The sequence below is a fragment of the Nicotiana sylvestris genome, chromosome 6 (genome assembly GCF_000393655.2).
Source record: "Nicotiana sylvestris chromosome 6, ASM39365v2, whole genome shotgun sequence".
NCBI lineage: Eukaryota > Viridiplantae > Streptophyta > Magnoliopsida > Solanales > Solanaceae > Nicotiana > Nicotiana sylvestris.
Window position 1 is genome coordinate 85864694 of NC_091062.1, and position 17241 is coordinate 85881934.

Below are 17241 nucleotides of genomic sequence, written 5' to 3' on the forward strand. Positions count from 1 at the left end.
TGACATTTAGGAGGACAACTCGTTCCCTTTTGGGAATTGGGTTTTTGGAACTTGAAGAGTCGCCACCTAATGATTAAGTGCATTAGGACACTAAGAAGGGTTTGAGTTTGAAGAACCAGAGTTCGGGTAAGGGCTAGAAATTATCTCGAGGGGAAGGTGTTAGGCACCCCTCAAGATCCAATAGTGTGGTTCCCGGCCATGTTACAATTGTGACTTCACATAATCAAACAAGAAATTAAGGGCTCAAATAGAGGGGCTTGCATGGCAAATAAATTGAAAACTTTTGAGGAACAACAAAGAGGGCAGAAATTTATGAAAGATTTAAGCAATTCTAAAGAAAGTAGAGAAGGACAGGAAAAGGGGAGGGGAGGGGGTCCTAGGTTTATGATTAATATGGATCACATCAATGCAATACCTAGCAATCGCTCCTCAGGAGAGGGGTTGCACGTGGTATTAGCGCACTGGTCATCATATCCATATCTACCCTTCCCACCATGTTAAGGTAGTAAAGCGCGGAATGATGTCGTTACTTATTGCATGCTAGTACCCGCCCCAATCCTATCAGTCCCGGAGGCATTTGGGACTACTAGTCCTAAAGGGAAGGGAGATCTGGTTTTCAGAGTTTTAAAAAGGACAAAATTCTAGGGCGACCATCAAAACATATAAGGCAGGTATGGGGATAACACATAACAGTTTAAAGGGCTCAAACAGGCCTCCTCATTTAAAGACAGATTATTTAGCATGTCTTTCATGTATTCGTTATGGTCTGAAATCAAATTAAAGCATGGGATAGGCTGATTCATCACATATTTCTCAGATGAGGAGTCCGAATTAGCCTTCCCTGATCGTAATTTATCAAAGATTGATGCAGTTAATTAATTACCTAATGGTTTGCCTAAGTGAGACCTATAGGCATGATATCTAACAGTGCTTACTCCAATTTTAAAGAAGGCTTACTGATTGCGGAAAACACGTAAGTTCTGCAAATGTTAGACGACATTACCACTGATTTTAGACTTGTAGATGACATAAGCAAATCAGATTCAAAGGTTACTCTTATAGGCATGATTTCTAGGCGTTGTTAGTTTTAAAAACGATTATGAAAGTGCAGGCGTCCTATAGACATGGTATCTAGAATGCAATTGATTATTACTCAACCTATAACTGTTTGCCTAATGATAGATGTAAAATGCAAAATCCTATAAACAGGTTATCTATATGATACGCGGAAGTGAAGAAAACCTATAGACATGATCTCTATATAAGCAGAAGTGCGGAAAACCTATAGGCATAATTTATATATGAAATGCATAAGTGCAGAATCCTATAATCAGGATTTCTATATGAAATATAGAAATGCGGAATCCTATAGTCAGGATCTCTATATGAAATGCAGAAGTAAAACAGGCTGTGATTGCAGGAATAAATACCTACGATCATGATGTCTACCCGTATGCATACATAAGTGACCCTCCCCTTTTCACTAGAACCCCATAAGTTATTACAACATAGTACAGACCAGAATGAATTAAGAAAGGGTGAAATTACATCAGAAAGTAAGCTACAACCAAGGAGCCTAATTCAGACTCAAAGTCCAACAATATGAGGTGAACCAACTTCCAGGAACAGATTTCCAAAGCCTTCTCTTATTTGGGATGTGCCAAAGTTTCCTAAGAGCCTCGAGGGGACTCCGGGCAATGCTTACAACCCAAATATATTGCAGAATTAAGACAGTGCAGTATGGAAATGCCAGCCCTCAGATGTCCAAGTTCAGAGGGAACTCAAGGTCCCAAAGAAAGGCTCATAAGAGGGGGCAGAACTTAGAATCTAAGAGTAAGTGTAAGTGCATATAGGGGATTTAGGGTGAGCCATGGCAGGCTGGTGGTCATGCCCAGCAATGAGGAGTGCTGGCACACCCCTGACTAGCCTATTAGCCACATTTTGAGAGTTGGGATCCATTGAGGATCAGGTTCAGACCTAAGCAGCAATTTAGATGTTGTTAGGCCATGAACCTTAACTCAAACACATAGAAGGGAGTGGGGTATAGAGAGTTCATAACAAACAGCAGATACAAAGAGAGAGTAGCATATTCAATGCAGAACATGAACAACAAATAGACAGGAATGTAGCAACTGTAAAATAAACACATAGGGATGGTGCTGAAATCGAAATTAAGGCATACCAATTTCAGGGAAACAAATAAGTGAAAGCTGAAGTCTTGTAAACCAAATTGCAAGCAATCAGTGCAAAAGTTCTCAAAAGAGAGTAGAGTATTGAAAGAGTATTGAAATTGAAAGGTGTGTGTGCAAAGTATTGAATTTGAAGTGTTGAACTGAAGGTTCAAGGTTGTCTAAGTGCATAAGGGTCGTGCCCCTTTTATAGTGCAGAAAACAAGTAGGAAAAGGTAAGGGAATAGTTTGCAATCAATTACACAGAATCTCCCTTCAATTAAGGGATTCTGATTTCAAACATGTAGAAGACAATTAAGGAAAGAATTGGATTAAAATCTTTTCCAAAGTAGTACAAGAAGGGAAAATACATAGAAACTATTTAAGGAAAGAGTTTGGTATCAACACGGTTTGTGCAAATAAGGAAAGACAATCAATCAACAGCCAGTAAAATCAGAAATTGAGTTTTGGTATGAATAAATCCAACCAGAAAAGGTGAAGAAAGGTTTAGTTAAAGAAAATCAGTAACAATCAATCGAACCTTATTAAAAAAGGAATTCTGAATCAATCACAAATTGGCAAACCTTTTTTTGAAGGAAGAATTCTTCATATATAAAGCATACAGACATGTCAAACAGGAAAGAACTGTCATACTAATTAGAAAGATCTAGTGTAGAAAAGTTCAAAGTCATAAACTAAAAAATTCAAGTTCAGTACATAGACTCGAAACGAGTCTGAGAAAGCCCAGAGTTCCAAAGTAGAACCCTAGTCCGAACACCAGATCAGCACTCGCCCAAAAAACCCCAAATCCTAGGGTTTCCAACTCGAGTAAGGTACAAAGAGGAGGAGGCAAGTAATTGAAACATGCTCAGGAATCTCTTTCGGAGACTTATGAGAAAAACAAGCATATACAATAAAAAATTCGAGGCAAACATAGTGAAGAAACTGATTTGAAGCATAAAGAACATGTTTTAAGAAAAACTTGGAACTTAAACAGGTTCAGAAGAGAAAAGAGGCAGCATAGCACTTAAGAGAACAATCAAAGAAGTCAAACAAAATCCAGAAGAAGGCAAATAAGAACTAAGAGCTTAGTAGAAGATACAGTAAAGGGACACAGGTTTAAATGAACACATAAGATAAACGTGTGAAAGCATGATATAGAAACCAGTTGAAGAAAGAACAGAGTACAATAGAAGAATATGCATAATAAAGCAAACATAAGAACACATGGGAGGATCATGCGAGGCATATAAAGAAAACATAAGAACATAACATAGGCAGATACACACAAAGAAAAGAAGAAGAAGAGTCAAAAAATATTTTGAAACTTTTTCAGAAACCCTAAATCGAAGAGAAACAAATTTTGAAAGAGAAGATTGGGGAAAATGTTTTAAAACTCCAGTAGAACACAGATATAACATGGATCTAAGAAAACAACCCGAGAAAAACCTCGAATAGCTAGGGTTTCAGAGGAACCCTAGAAATGGGAAAGGCTTGGAAGAAGGTTCGATCTTGAGTCGGATGAGGTCAGAAAAGGCTTCTAGTGCTTGAATATGCCGGAGCATGGCCGGAGAAGCCATAGATCTACAGATCTGAGCAGGATCTAAAGAGAACCATCAGAGTCGGGCTTCAAATCATCCAACGGCTTAGGTTTAATGGTGAGAGAGGGTGGGTACAGGCCATCCATGGCCTGAGAAGCCATAGATTCCGGTGAAGTAACGGTTGAAAAGGGTGGAAGTCGACTAGGGTTCTGAAGAACCTTCGAGAGAGTTTGAGAGACGAAGGGATTCAAAGGCGGCTAGTTAGGTGAAAGTGATTAGGGTTAGGGGTGTTTGGGAAATTAAAAAGGAAAGGGGGAATTATGGCCGTTAATCAAAATGATCAACGGCCTGGATCTAAAGGGAATCCGGGCGGGTTTTTTTAATTGGGTCATGGGTCGGGTAAAAGATAAAATTGGGCCGGTGCAGCTGGGGGTTAGGATTGGGTTAATTTTAGGGCTAAAATTGAAATGTAAATAGGTTGTAATTGAAATGAAATGAGGCTAAATGTTAAATAGCCAGTTTTCCCCTTTTATTTTATAAAAAATAGTAAAAATGATTTTAAAAGCAAATTAAAAGTACTGGGCCAATATATAAATATCAATTTAAAAATACTGGGACCAATTTTACAATAAAAAATGCTATTAATCTTAAAGTAGGCTATAATTGCAATTATATGCAATTTAGTCTTTTAAATACCAAATAAATTTGTAAAAATATACAAAAATTATCTTAACTATATTTTGGTATAAATATGGGAATAAAATAAATCATTCACCAAATTGATAATTTTGGAAATAATTATGGATTTTGTACTACTAAAATAGACAATAAATTGATTTTAAAAATCTTAAAAAAAATTAGGAAAAATACCTGAACTCTTGGGCATGCTTATTTATGCATGTACATGCTATTTTAAAAATATTTTGTATGTAAAATACATAGGAAAAAATTATTATCAACATATATATATATATATATATATATATATATATATATATATATATATATATATATATATATATATATATATATATATATATAGATAGATAGATAGATAGATAGATAGATAGATAACACGCTCCGTTTTACTACTTTAACTACATATATAACATGTTAGAATATATTTTAGTGTATTCATCCCTTGTATTACAAAAGTGTTAACGGATTACATTTATATTATTTAGATAGTAAATACAAAAGTAATTTTTAATTTCGACCAATGTTGACCTGAAAAGAGACCAACTTTGGTCACTAATTATCCAGAAATTAAAATTAGCGACCAAAGTTGGTCGATAATTATCCAGAAAATTAAAATTAGCGACCAAATTTGGTCGCTAAATTTAAATCAGATTTATTTATATTTTATATAATATTTAAAATAATAATATAATTGTTAAACGTTAGAACTGGGTCCCAGATTAGCGACCAAAGTTGGTCTCTATCTGCTTCCCCTTTAGTAAGCGACCAACTTTGGTCGCTAACTTTGAATTATATTTATTTATATTTTATAAATTTATATTTATTTATATTTTATAATTTTTTTAAATAATAATATAATTATTAAAATTTTATAACTGGGTCCCAGATTAGCGACCAAAGTTGGTCTCTATCTGCTTTCCCTTTCGTGAGCGACCAACTTTAATCGCTAATTTTAAATTATATTTATTTATATTTTATAATTTTTTTATAAAATAATAAAATTATTAAAATTTTATAAGTGGGTCCCACTTTAGCGACCAAAGTTGGTCGCTAATTTCTGTATTTCTTTGACCAAGCAAGTCTGACCAGTCCGGTCAACATTTTGACCAAATTATCGACCAAAAAGCGACCAACCTTGGTCGCTAATGTATTTAGAATAATTATTTAATTATTTTCTCCAATTTAGCGACCGACGTTGGTCGCTTTTCTTGACAGACCAAGTTTGGTCGCCAATTTTTGGTCGTTTTTTTCCAGATTTCTAGTAGTGTACTCGGTTATTTGTCGTGCTCGTTATGAATCGTGGTCGGTCAAATTTGAATCCATACAGGTACAAGGTTGATAGGTAAACTATGTATTTTGCCAAAGAAAGAGCATTTTGCGGGAAAACTTTGTAAGTAAAATTTGGAGAGAGGGGCAGGTTTAGACCCTTCTTTACGAGTATCCAACTTTGTCTTTCTCTTGTTCGATACTCTAATTTACTATGATTGTCAAGGAAGAAAAGTTTTGATGTCGCACAATTAATATCTTCTTCCCTTTCTTTTTCTATTTCTTTTTTCTTCTATCCAAAGTTACAGATAGGAGTAACAAAGTAGTTAAAAGAAAATATTTAACCACTCATATTATTCACTAAAAAATAAATTGGATAATGAACTTTTTAAAAATATGTCAAATATGGATAAGAACCATATTATCCATTTAGAAAATGCTTAACCAATAGGTAACCAATGTATAACCAATGGGTCTAAATTTTATATTTATAAAGCCTCAAATTGGGGTTCCTCAATTTAGGTAGATTAATGAGATGTTTGGCCAAGCTTCTGGAAGGAAAAAAGTGCTTTTGAGGAGAAGCAGAAGCAGTTTTGGAGAAGCAGAAAAAAGTAGCTCTCTCCAAAAGCACTTTTTTGAGAAACACTTTTGAGAAAAATACACTTAGAAGCAGTTTTTTAAAGTTTGACCAAACACTAATTGCTGCTCAGAAATGCTTTTCAAACTAATTAGCCAAACACAAACTGCTTCTCACCAAAAATACTTTTGAGAAAAACACTTTTGAAAAAAAAGCACTTCTCAAAATAAGCTGATTTTGCAGCTCGGCCAAACGGGCTATAAGAATTCTCCCAAAAGTGATCATATGCAAAAAGTCATGGATAATATGGTTACTCATATTATCCGCCGGTTAACCCATTTTTTATCCGTATTAATGGGTCGAATCGGATAATTTATCCGTTTTTTATTATCTATTTTTGATCCGAACCATATCGGACCGGACTCACCCGTTTGCGACTCCTAGTTACAGATATATCTAACTTATAGGGAAACACGTGACTACTTTCCTAGAAGAAGTAATCAAAAACCCAACCTGGGAGGCGACTTAAACACGGCCGTATCCAGTGTATTTGTATTTTTGTTAAAAAAAAAAAAAAAAACTCCATTAAATATGTACAAATAATAAATTTTAAACCCATAATATTAGATAAAATGTGATAAAATTACGAATCTAAACCCATAACCTCTAAATTCTCGATCCGCCACTGAACTTATACCCGAAAACTAACATACATGGCTGTGTGATCATTCACTTGAATCCTACCAAGACCTACACAAATACCCAACTTCACGTTGGTTTTGTGGCTTGTCCCAAACTTTTCAAGAAAAGGAGTGTCAACATTTCCAATCCCAATAAATTGCTGATAGTGTATACCATTTATATACTAATTGAGGCTGCGATTTATCACAAACGGCCGAGAGAACCCTGTTGTATCACGGAATCAGATTATCCTTGTGAGAATTTTTCTTTTCAGTTTGTTTCATTTTCATCAGGAAATTAAAACCACAAGTCCATAGCCATAGCCTACACTATATATGAATTTAGCAAAATATGCATGTACATTTTAAACTATGTGAATAGTTTGAGTAAAAAATAGAGGATGTGTCCAAATTATCAAGGAATTTGGATCGTCTCAGTGTAGATTTGGCAGATCTAGGATGAGTTCGGTGAGCGTTTGGCTTACAGAACTGGATTCATTATTTTTGGCTCAAACTACGTGTAAATATACTAATGTATTTAAGATGTATACATATAATAAAATCACACTTTAAATTCAATAATGCTAGATTCTGAATTCGTCTCTAATTGTCTGTACTAACCTCTCTTGGTACCTTATATATGTTGGCTTTGTCATGTGGACAAGTGATGTTGTGGCGAGGTTTGTGGCCCAGATATATGATAATATATGAGCCAATTTAGGAAGATTTTGATTAGGTATATTTGAAGCCAGCGGCGGAGGTATGATTTGTGCTAAGCGGGTTCAGAAAAACAAAAAATTTAAATTTAAAATAAACTATGGCCAATGGAATTGAAATTGAATCATAAACCTTACAAATTTTTTGAACCCCCTTGACCACTAAGCTATGCTTTTAAACTGTGTCAAGGAAATTTAAAATATAAAATATAAAGGTAAAAATCGAATTTTATCTTTTATATATAATGAACCCCTTCCGCCCTGTTTGAAGCTGGCTAGATTGGACACATTATAAGAACATGAAACCTTGACTTCTTGACAAAAAATCATGTGCTTGCGTCAAGTGCTAATGTGTAAATGAGCTTAAGCCTAATTTCTAACAAGAAGCTTTTTTCACCCTCCTACTCCTAAACCCTCTCTCTTTCCCCCCCTCCCCCCCCCCCAACCACGCAAGAAAAAAGGAAAAAGGAAAAGGAAAACAAAAGTTAGTTTTTATGTTCTGTTTTTTCGAGGGTGCTACATAAAGTAATAGCTATTTTACTTGGGAGCTAATGAAAATACTTAACAGGAAACGAAAGAAATCGGAAGGCAGCTTATAGTTAGGTTGCTTCTTCCTAAAGGGTATATGGAGACAAATTTATACATTAATATATTAGCTTTACATGCGCGTTGTGACTGATTTTTGATAAACTATAAACATTGTTTATGGCTTAAAAAGAATTGGTTGTAAGGGAGAATCATGTTAATCAATACAATGATTAAAAAAGAATAAGGTATTTTTGTATTGGGAAAAAAACTGAATTTATATTAAAAATGATGTGGCATGACACGTGGATTAGTTGAATGGTCAAAGAAACAGCAATTGACTAAGAGGCACGGTGAAAACAGCCACGGGAAGAAGAATTTAAATAAGCACGAGACGACGTATAGATACGAGTCTCGTACCTATTTAAATTATTTGCAGCCAACGGATTAGAAGGCATTGAAAGCAAGGATCAGATGACAGAAAAGAGCCCAAATTCATTATTAAATATCTGATACGTTATAAAGTTGGTATTTAATAGGAATGATTGTGTAACGGCCTATTTAATGTCATTTATTGCTCATGATTATATCATTAAAGCTGAGGCTTTATTCTTTTACCTAGAATGATCTATAAAAGGAAGAAGGATCATCATTTGTAAGGACACGATATACTATTGAGAATACACTGAAATACTTATCTATTTACCCTCTACCATTGTTCACAAAAATATTTTATTTTTTGTCTCCTGATTATCAGTAACCCGAATTTTTCTTTTAGCTTTGACCAAGGACTCAAATTTTTGGTTAAACAAATTGGTTCCGTTACCGGGAATCTGATAATCTTTCCTTTTAAGCTATATCTTATCTATTATCGTCACCATGTCAAACAATAACGCCGACAACAACAGTAACAACACATTGGGAAGCCATGAAAATCAAATACATCAAAATCAAGATACCGTGGTTCCCTCTCCTTTAAATTCACCACGTCAATCTCGTGAAGGCACTCCTGTTACTGAATCCCGTGCTGATCAACAAGAGCAATCTGAACATTTTGAAGGAGTTACAACTGAAGCTTTGCAAAAGCTAATCGATGCACAAGTCGGCAAAGCTCTTCAGGCACTTGTTAGTCGATTGCCTGCTGCGCCACCTACACCGACTCCTAATAATAATACATTGGAGAACCCCCGTTCTGGTCTTGATAATTCTGGAAACGGAGCAACCCCCAGTGAACCACAAGAAGGGGGACCAGGTAATTTAAATAATTCATATTTGCAAAATTTAGTACTAACCTTGCAGAAACAGCTGAAGGAACAAAATGAGCGAATAGAACAAATCCCTGGAGTTCCACCTGTAATAAAAGGAGTAGACATGGACAAATACTCACAACAAACATGGAAGCCTAGTGCTGCTCCCCTTCCAATTCCGAAAAAATTCAAAATGCCTGACATCCCGAAATATGATGGTACTACAGACCCACGTGACCACGTGACTGCATTTACAACTGGCGTGAAAGGCAACGACTTGACCAAACAAGAAATTGAATCAGTATTGGTCAAGAAATTTGGAGAAACACTCACCAAGGGTGCATTAACCTGGTATTCTCTTTTATCTGAAAATTCTATTAATTCTTTTGCTGAGCTTGCAGATTCTTTTATTAAAGCACATTCGGGAGCACAAAAAGTTGAGAAAAGGATGGAAGATATCTTCAAAATCAAACAAGGGGATTCGGAGTTGCTTAGAAACTTCGTTGATAGGTTCCAACGTGAAAGAATGACTCTACCTCGTGTGCCTGACAATTGGGCTGCTATAGCTTTTGCAAGTAATTTAAATGACAAAAGTTCTGAAGCCACGAGACGACTCAAAGAAAGTCTTCGAGAATTTCCTGCAACCACATGGAATGATGTTTACAATAGGTATAGCACGAAGCTGCGAATCGAAGAAGATACCGTACCTAAGCTCCATCATGAAGAAAGGGGCGGTACCCGAAGGTCAGATTCCGAAAAAAGATCAGGTAAAAACAGGTACGATCCATATATGGGACCCGCAGGAAAGGACCCACGGTCGAAGCAAGATAACCAACAATACGATCAAAAGTCAAGGAACCGGGATTCTAGCTCTTCTTCAAAGTTCAGGAATGATAGGAATAAACAAGAATCACGTGATGATGATAGGAGTTTAAAGGCACGATTCGGTGGATATAATTTCAACGTCTCTACCTCCGAGCTCGTAGCTGTTTTAAGAAGCATGGGAGATAAGGTACGGTGGCCGAAAGAAATGCGGTCAAACCCAAGTAGACGCAATCCGGACCATTGGTGCAAATTTCACAACGATCACGGGCACAAAACTTCAGAATGCAGATTCCTGCAAAGTGAAGTAGATCATCTATTAAAGCAAGGATATCTCACTGAGTTATTTAGTGAGAAAGGAAAACAAGCTTATATGAAGAACAGACAAGAACCACCACAACCTCCTTCACCCAAAAGGACAGTGAATGTCATAAGCGGGGGAGAAGATATTCATGGCATAACTTACACAGCTTCAAACAAGGTTTCTAAGGTAACAATTACACACGGAAAACGGGTGCGGCAGGTCCTTGACAATGAAAGCATTTCGTTCGATGACGCAGATAACGAAGGAGTGACAACTCCACATAATGATGCACTGGTAATATCTTTACTTGTATATGATACTAATGTAAAGCGAGTTTTGATTGATCCAGGAAGTTCTGTAAATATTATATTACTAAGGGTACTGCGGGAAATGCAAGCTGAAGACAAAATGTTACCCAAGGCGCACACCTTGTCAGGTTTCGACAACTCAAGTGTAGTAACAAAAGGTGAGGTAATACTAACAACTTTTGCTATGGGTGTTGTGAAGGAAACTAAATTTCAGGTAGTTGATATGGAAATGGCCTACAATATGATCATGGGAAGGCCATGGATACACGATATGGATGCTGTCCCATCAACCCTGCATCAAGTTATCAAATTCCCATCACCATGGGGAATTTGTCAAATTCGTGGGGATCAGCAGATGGCCAGAAATGTCAACGCTGTAACAAGTACGAGCGCCGTAAATAAAGCAAAATAGCAATTACAGGAAACAGTTGAAAGTAAAAGAGATCAAACTTCAACTGAACAAGAGAAAACAGATTTGGACTCAAGGCCTGACACAATTCAAGAACCTGAAAAGAACGAAAGCATCAAAACGACGATTGAAGAGCTTGATGCAGTGACGTTATTTGATCAACAGCCTGAACGGAAGGTTTATATCGGGGCTAATTTAGACACGAACATGCGAGGTATGATAATCGAATTTTTAAAAGCTAACTTAGATTGCTTTGCTTGGTCCCACGCTGATATGACAGGGATACCTCCAAATGTGATGACTCACAAACTCAACGAGGACCCTTCTTTCACACCAGTAAAGCAAAAGAAACGGAAACAAGGTGCTTTCAAGAACCAGGTGATTCAGGATGAAGTCCAAAAATTATTAAAAATCGGATCAATCCGTGAGGTAAAATATCCAACTTGGTTAGCTAATACGGTGGTTGTACCCAAGAAAAATGGTAAGTGGCGTGTTTGTGTAGATTATACTGATTTAAATAAAGCATGTCCAAAAGATTCCTTTCCCTTACCACATATAGATCAACTAATTGATGCGACCGCATGTCATGAACTTTTAAGTTTTTTAGATGCATACTCAGGATATAATCAAATCAAAATGGATCCTGGTGATGAAGAAAAAACTTCTTTCATCACAGACAGGGGGACTTATTGTTATAAAGTAATGCCCTTTGGTCTCAAAAATGCTGGGGCAACCTATCAAAGGTTGGTCACCAAAATGTTCCAAGAACATTTAGGGAAAACAATGGAGGTATATATAGACGATATGCTCGTCAAAACCCAGCAATCTCATGATCATATTTCTCATCTATCTATTACTTTTGAAATTTTGCGAAAATTTAATATGAAACTCAACCCAGAAAAATGTGCATTTGGAGTTGCATCAGGTAAGTTTTTTGGGTTTTCTTGTTTCTAACCGTGGTATTGAGGTGAATCCTTCTCAGATCAAAGCAATAGAAGAAATCCCGGATATCCTTACTAATAAAAAGGAAGTACAACGATTAACGGGAAGAATTGCAGCTTTGGGGAGATTTATTTCCAAATCCTCAGAAAGGTGTTTTAAGTTTTTCTCTGCACTTAAAAAGCAAGATCATTTTGAATGGAATGAAGATTGTCAGCAAGCCCTTAGAAATTTGAAAACTTATTTGTCAAAACCACCGTTGTTGGCAAAACCGAAGGTAGGGGAAAAACTTCTCATTTATCTGGCCGTATCTGAAGTCGCGGTAAGTGCTGTTTTAGTCCGCGAGGACCAAGGTAAACAATCTCCTATTTATTACGTAAGTAAGTCTTTATTGGAAGCTGAGACACGATACCCACAGTTAGAAAAATTAGCATTAGCTTTGGTCATGGCATCTAGAAAGTTAAGACCTTATTTTCAATGTCATCCCATTGTTGTAGTTACTGCTTTTCCGCTTCGAAATATTTTGCATAAACATGAGCTTTCAGGAAGATTAGCGAAATGGGCTATAGAACTAAGTGAATATGAAGTTATTTATCAACCCAGGACCGCTATAAAGTCTCAAGTACTAGCTGATTTCGTGGCTGATTTTAGCCAGGGGATGCATTTAGAAGCAGAGAAAGAATTATTAGTTTTTAATGGTGCGAACCCGGGGACTTGGGTTTTATACACTGACGGTTCATCTAATGTAAAAGGGGCAGGCTTAGGAATAGTCCTCGTACCACCTGCGGGTGAGACCATTAGACAGGCTATAAAATGTCATTCTATAACTAACAATGAAGCAGAATATGAAGCTGTAATTGCAGGTTTAGAATTGGCACGAGAACTCGGCATAACACAGATTATAATCAAGAGTGATTCTCAACTCGTGGTTAATCAGATGTTGGGGACTTACACAGCCAGAGAGTCACGAATGCAAGAATACCTCACAAAGGTACGGGATTTAGTAAAGCAATTCCAAACTTGGAAAGTAGTGCAAGTCCCAAGAGATGAGAATGCAGAGGCAGATGCTTTAGAAAACCTTGCATCCGCAGCAGACGTGGCAAACAATACAGATGCTTCAGTCATACATCTATTTCATTCTGTTCTCGAACCTGACAAAAACGAGGTAAATTTTAATCATCTAACATGGGATTGGAGAAATGAAATTGTTGCCTTTTTACAGCACGGAACCGTGCCTAATGACAAAGGAAAGGCTTTCGCGCTTCGCAAAAGAGCTGCACGATATTGTTTATATCAAGGTAATCTTTATCGAAAGATGTTCGGCGGACCACTAGCAATGTGTCTCGGCCCTTCTCAAACCGAATATGTCATGAGAGATGTACATGAAGGACATTGTGGGAATCACGCAGGAGGACGGTCACTGGTAAGAACGTTAATTCGCACAGGATATTATTGGCCTAAGATGGAAGAAGAGGCAACCATTTTTGTGTCCAAATGTGATAAATGTCAAAGGTACTGCAATAATATGCACATACCAGCTGAGTTACTACATACTGTTTTAACCCCTTGGCCCTTTATGAAATGGGGAATGGATATCGTAGGTCCACTTCCACAAGCTAAAGGTCAGGTAAAATTTCTACTCGTACTTACAGATTATTTCACTAAATGGGTAGAAGCAGGGGCATTTAAACAGGTACGAGAAAAAGAAGTTAAAGACTTCATATGGCGCAATATAATATGCCGCTTTGGAGTACCAAAGGAGATCGTATGTGACAATGGACCACAATTCATTGGAGCACAAGTTACAGAATTTTTTCAAAGTTGGCAGATCAAAAGAATAACATCTACGCCATACCATCCAGTGGGGAATGGACAAGCGGAATCAACTAACAAAGTTATTATCAATAACTTGAAAAAGAGGTTACAAGATTCAAAAGGTAATTGGCCTGAGGTGTTACCCGGAGTACTATGGGCTTATCGTACAACGACCAAAACAGGCACTGGAGAAACACCATTTTCGATGGTTTATGGTACGGAAGCCTTAATACCAGTTGAAATAGGTGAGCCAAGCACACGGTACGATCAGGCAACGGAGGAATCTAATAATGAGGAGATGCGGGTTAGCCTAGATTTACTTGAAGGAAGAAGAGAGGCTGCTTTGATAAGGATGGCAGCGCAAAAGCAAGTAATAGAACGATATTACAACAGGAAAGCACGCCTCAGATTTTTCAAAATTGGGGACTTCGTGCTTAAAAAGGTTTTCCAATCTACAAAAGCTGTTAACTCAGGAAAGCTAAGTCCAACATGGGAAGGACCATACAAAGTTCGTGGCATTGCGGGAAAAGGAGCATACCAGTTGGAAACAATGGATGGTAAAGTTTTACCCTCACATTGGAATGCTGTCCACTTAAAAAGATATTACTTTTAAGAAAGTACCTACGGTCAGGTATCATCATGTAAAAATTCTTCTCTTGATTTTTTAATATTTTACTAACGATTTTAGATGCTAGGCTAAATATCCTAACTCGTGCCAAATGATGAGTCACAACCTGCAAGGCAAAATGGAGTATGCATAAATTCCTAGCCCAGGGTTACAATTAATCTGATGGAAATACACACGAGTTAGGCAGTCTTCATCTATAATCACATAGTCGAGTCCCGTATATCTTTCTGTTTCAGGAAAAGGGCCAAAGTAAAAAGAAATAAACAAGTGTTCGAGGCTTCATACTTCACCGCTCAAACACTTGGGGGACTACATATTATACACAGATAGGTGCAAAGAAACAGATACGAGTATCGAATAAAAGTCGGCCAAACTGAAGCAAGTGTTGAGAAGAAGTTACGAAGTCTTCAGCATTCATGAGAACAACAGAGTCATCTCTCAAACTCATAAACAAAGTCACCTCTCAAACCCTTCTTAACATGTAAAGATAGGGTCATGACTATGTACTGAAACGGGTTATAAAAAAAACCTTGTTTAGTTTATGTTATTTACAAATCTGTTACAAGAAAAACAGTTACGAGAAAAGTGGTAGATGTATTGTAATACATGTAACAGTCAAACACTTGTTAAAAGTTGTTTCATACAAAACGTGTGTTTTCCTATTACTTTCATCGTATTTTAACACCATTATGAAGTTGAGACGTCTTCTTCATTAAGTATCGATAAAATAAAAGGGCCCTCTTTTATAAGCCTCATGTCAATAAGTCATGGGAGAATCATAAAGCATTTTCAAAGAATAAAAATGCTAAACTATTCTATAAGTCCTAAATAAGTAAAGAAAAGGCAAGAGTAGAACACATTGAAGTATAAACAAATTTCTTGATCTAATTAAAAAAACTAAGTAGAAACTTAGTCAATAAAAGTTTATACAATTGCCCCATTATGATAACTGGGGACTTTCACCAAAAAATCCCTTAAAAACTAAGGGATAAAACCATCATCCAGTTGAAGGGGTTAGTACATCAGAAGTTGCAATATGAATTTCACTTTCAGCCACAGGCACGGTGGCAACTTCTGAAGAAGCAGCAACAGGAACGGTTTCAGCTGAGCTTGAGGGGATTATCACAGAAGTTTCAACTTCCATAGACTGGGTTGTAAAAGTTGCACCCTCTGAAGCTGGAATAGCAGCATTTTCAGGAACTTCAAGGGCAGGAGAAGGAGTATCAGTAGACTGTTGGCTTTTCTCGATGGTATCTATGACTTTATCCAGTTCAGACTACAAGTCAAAACCCTCTTGAGCAGCTTCCGTCAAAGCATCACGACGAGAATTCAGAAAAGCCCAACTCACTTCTATGTTAAAATTTTCTTCTAGAAGTTCATATTCCTTTTCCCACATAGAAAGATCATTTTTTAAAATTTGATTTTCAGCTAAATGGGAATCAAGGGAAGCTTCAAGAGAAGCATGAGAACTCTTCAAGGCTTGAATCTCGACAGAAGAAGTTTGTAAGTCAGCCTGAGCTTGAGTTAAGTTTTGCACTAACTCTCTTGCATATTCTTCCTTTTTAGCCAAAAGTGCCTTCAGCTCTCTAACTTCTTCACTAGCTCTGGATAATTGTTCTGATAAAGAGCATTCCAAAAGCTCTTTATCTCTTTTCAATTGGCTTGAAGAAGCTTTGACTGTTGCCAGCTCAGAAGTTAAACCACGGTTTTGCTGCTCTAGGAGGTTTTTATTTTCTTGCAACTCTTCTATAGTCCCTTGAGCATTTTCGAACTGCTCCTTCCAGTTGGTTGCTTCAAGTTGGGCTCCCCTAGCAATTTCCTCAGCCTCGTGGACAGACTTCTCAGACTCACAAGCTTTTCTTTCCAGTAAGGAAATTCTTCTCATTAGTTCCGTGCTAATAAGATTAGCCTACAGAGGTAAGTCATGGAAATGAGAAATTGAAGATAATTTAAAAAAAAACTTGTTGGTAGAAATACCTTCAAAGTAGAATGAACTACGTCGTTCATCAAAGTTAAGCAGCTATGGCTCTCCATCTTCTTCTTCTCTATATCTCCAATGAGAGGTTCGAGCCAAACATCGGCTCTGCCAGTCTTCCTCAAGAGGCTATGATTGGCAGGAACTTCTAAAGTAACACTTCTCATTGACATATTTCCGCTGCTAGAACCTGTCTCTATATGATGAACATAGGGAAGAGGAGCAGCGGAGGGAATAGAAGGAATGGAGGGAAAAGATGTCGAAACCAACACCGGAACAGAAGCATGTGTGGTTGAAGTAGCCAAGGGAACAGATATAGGAGCAGTAGAAATTGGCAAACAAATGGAAGGTGTTAAAGCTGGTAAAGAAACATTTACGGTAGGCAGAGGAATGGAGGAAATAGGAACAAGTGAGGAAAGAGGAGCTTCGTCAAAAACAGGTCCGAGCTCGCCACTCTCGAAACCACTGTCAAAAAGGTGCTGAATTGATTCATTATTATCTCTTGGTTCGGCATCCTTATCAGATTGAATCAAAACAGGCTCGGTGGCGGAGGTACGAGCAGGAGTGTTTTCAATTTCATCATCAATGACTATTCGTCTCCTGGCCCTTGGCCTGGTAATTA

General features: G+C 37.1%; 1 protein-coding gene across 1 annotated transcript; it reads right to left on the reverse strand.

The window, feature by feature from the left end:
* Positions 1-15641: 15641 nt before the first annotated feature.
* On the reverse strand, positions 15642-16792 carry LOC138870884 (uncharacterized). Its single transcript, XM_070148724.1, has 3 exons — positions 16622-16792; positions 16137-16553; positions 15642-15920 (listed from the first exon to the last, which is right to left on the reverse strand). Exons 1-3 carry the CDS (start codon positions 16790-16792, stop codon positions 15642-15644), a joined length of 867 nt encoding a protein of 288 aa, XP_070004825.1.
* Positions 16793-17241: the final 449 nt, after the last annotated feature.

What these genes read in the sequence shown, in the direction of transcription:
- LOC138870884 (XM_070148724.1), bottom strand. Translation starts at nt 16,792, where the DNA reads ATGTCAATGAGAAGTGTTACTTTAGAAGTTCCTGCCAATCATAGCCTC. An exon ending in TAGTTCATTCTACTTTGAAG is followed by an intron (nt 16,554 to 16,621) that starts GTATTTCTACCA and finishes TTACCTCTGTAG; the next exon opens with GCTAATCTTATTAGCACGGA. An exon ending in CTGACTTACAAACTTCTTCT is followed by an intron (nt 15,921 to 16,136) that starts GTCGAGATTCAA and finishes TTTGACTTGTAG; the next exon opens with TCTGAACTGGATAAAGTCAT.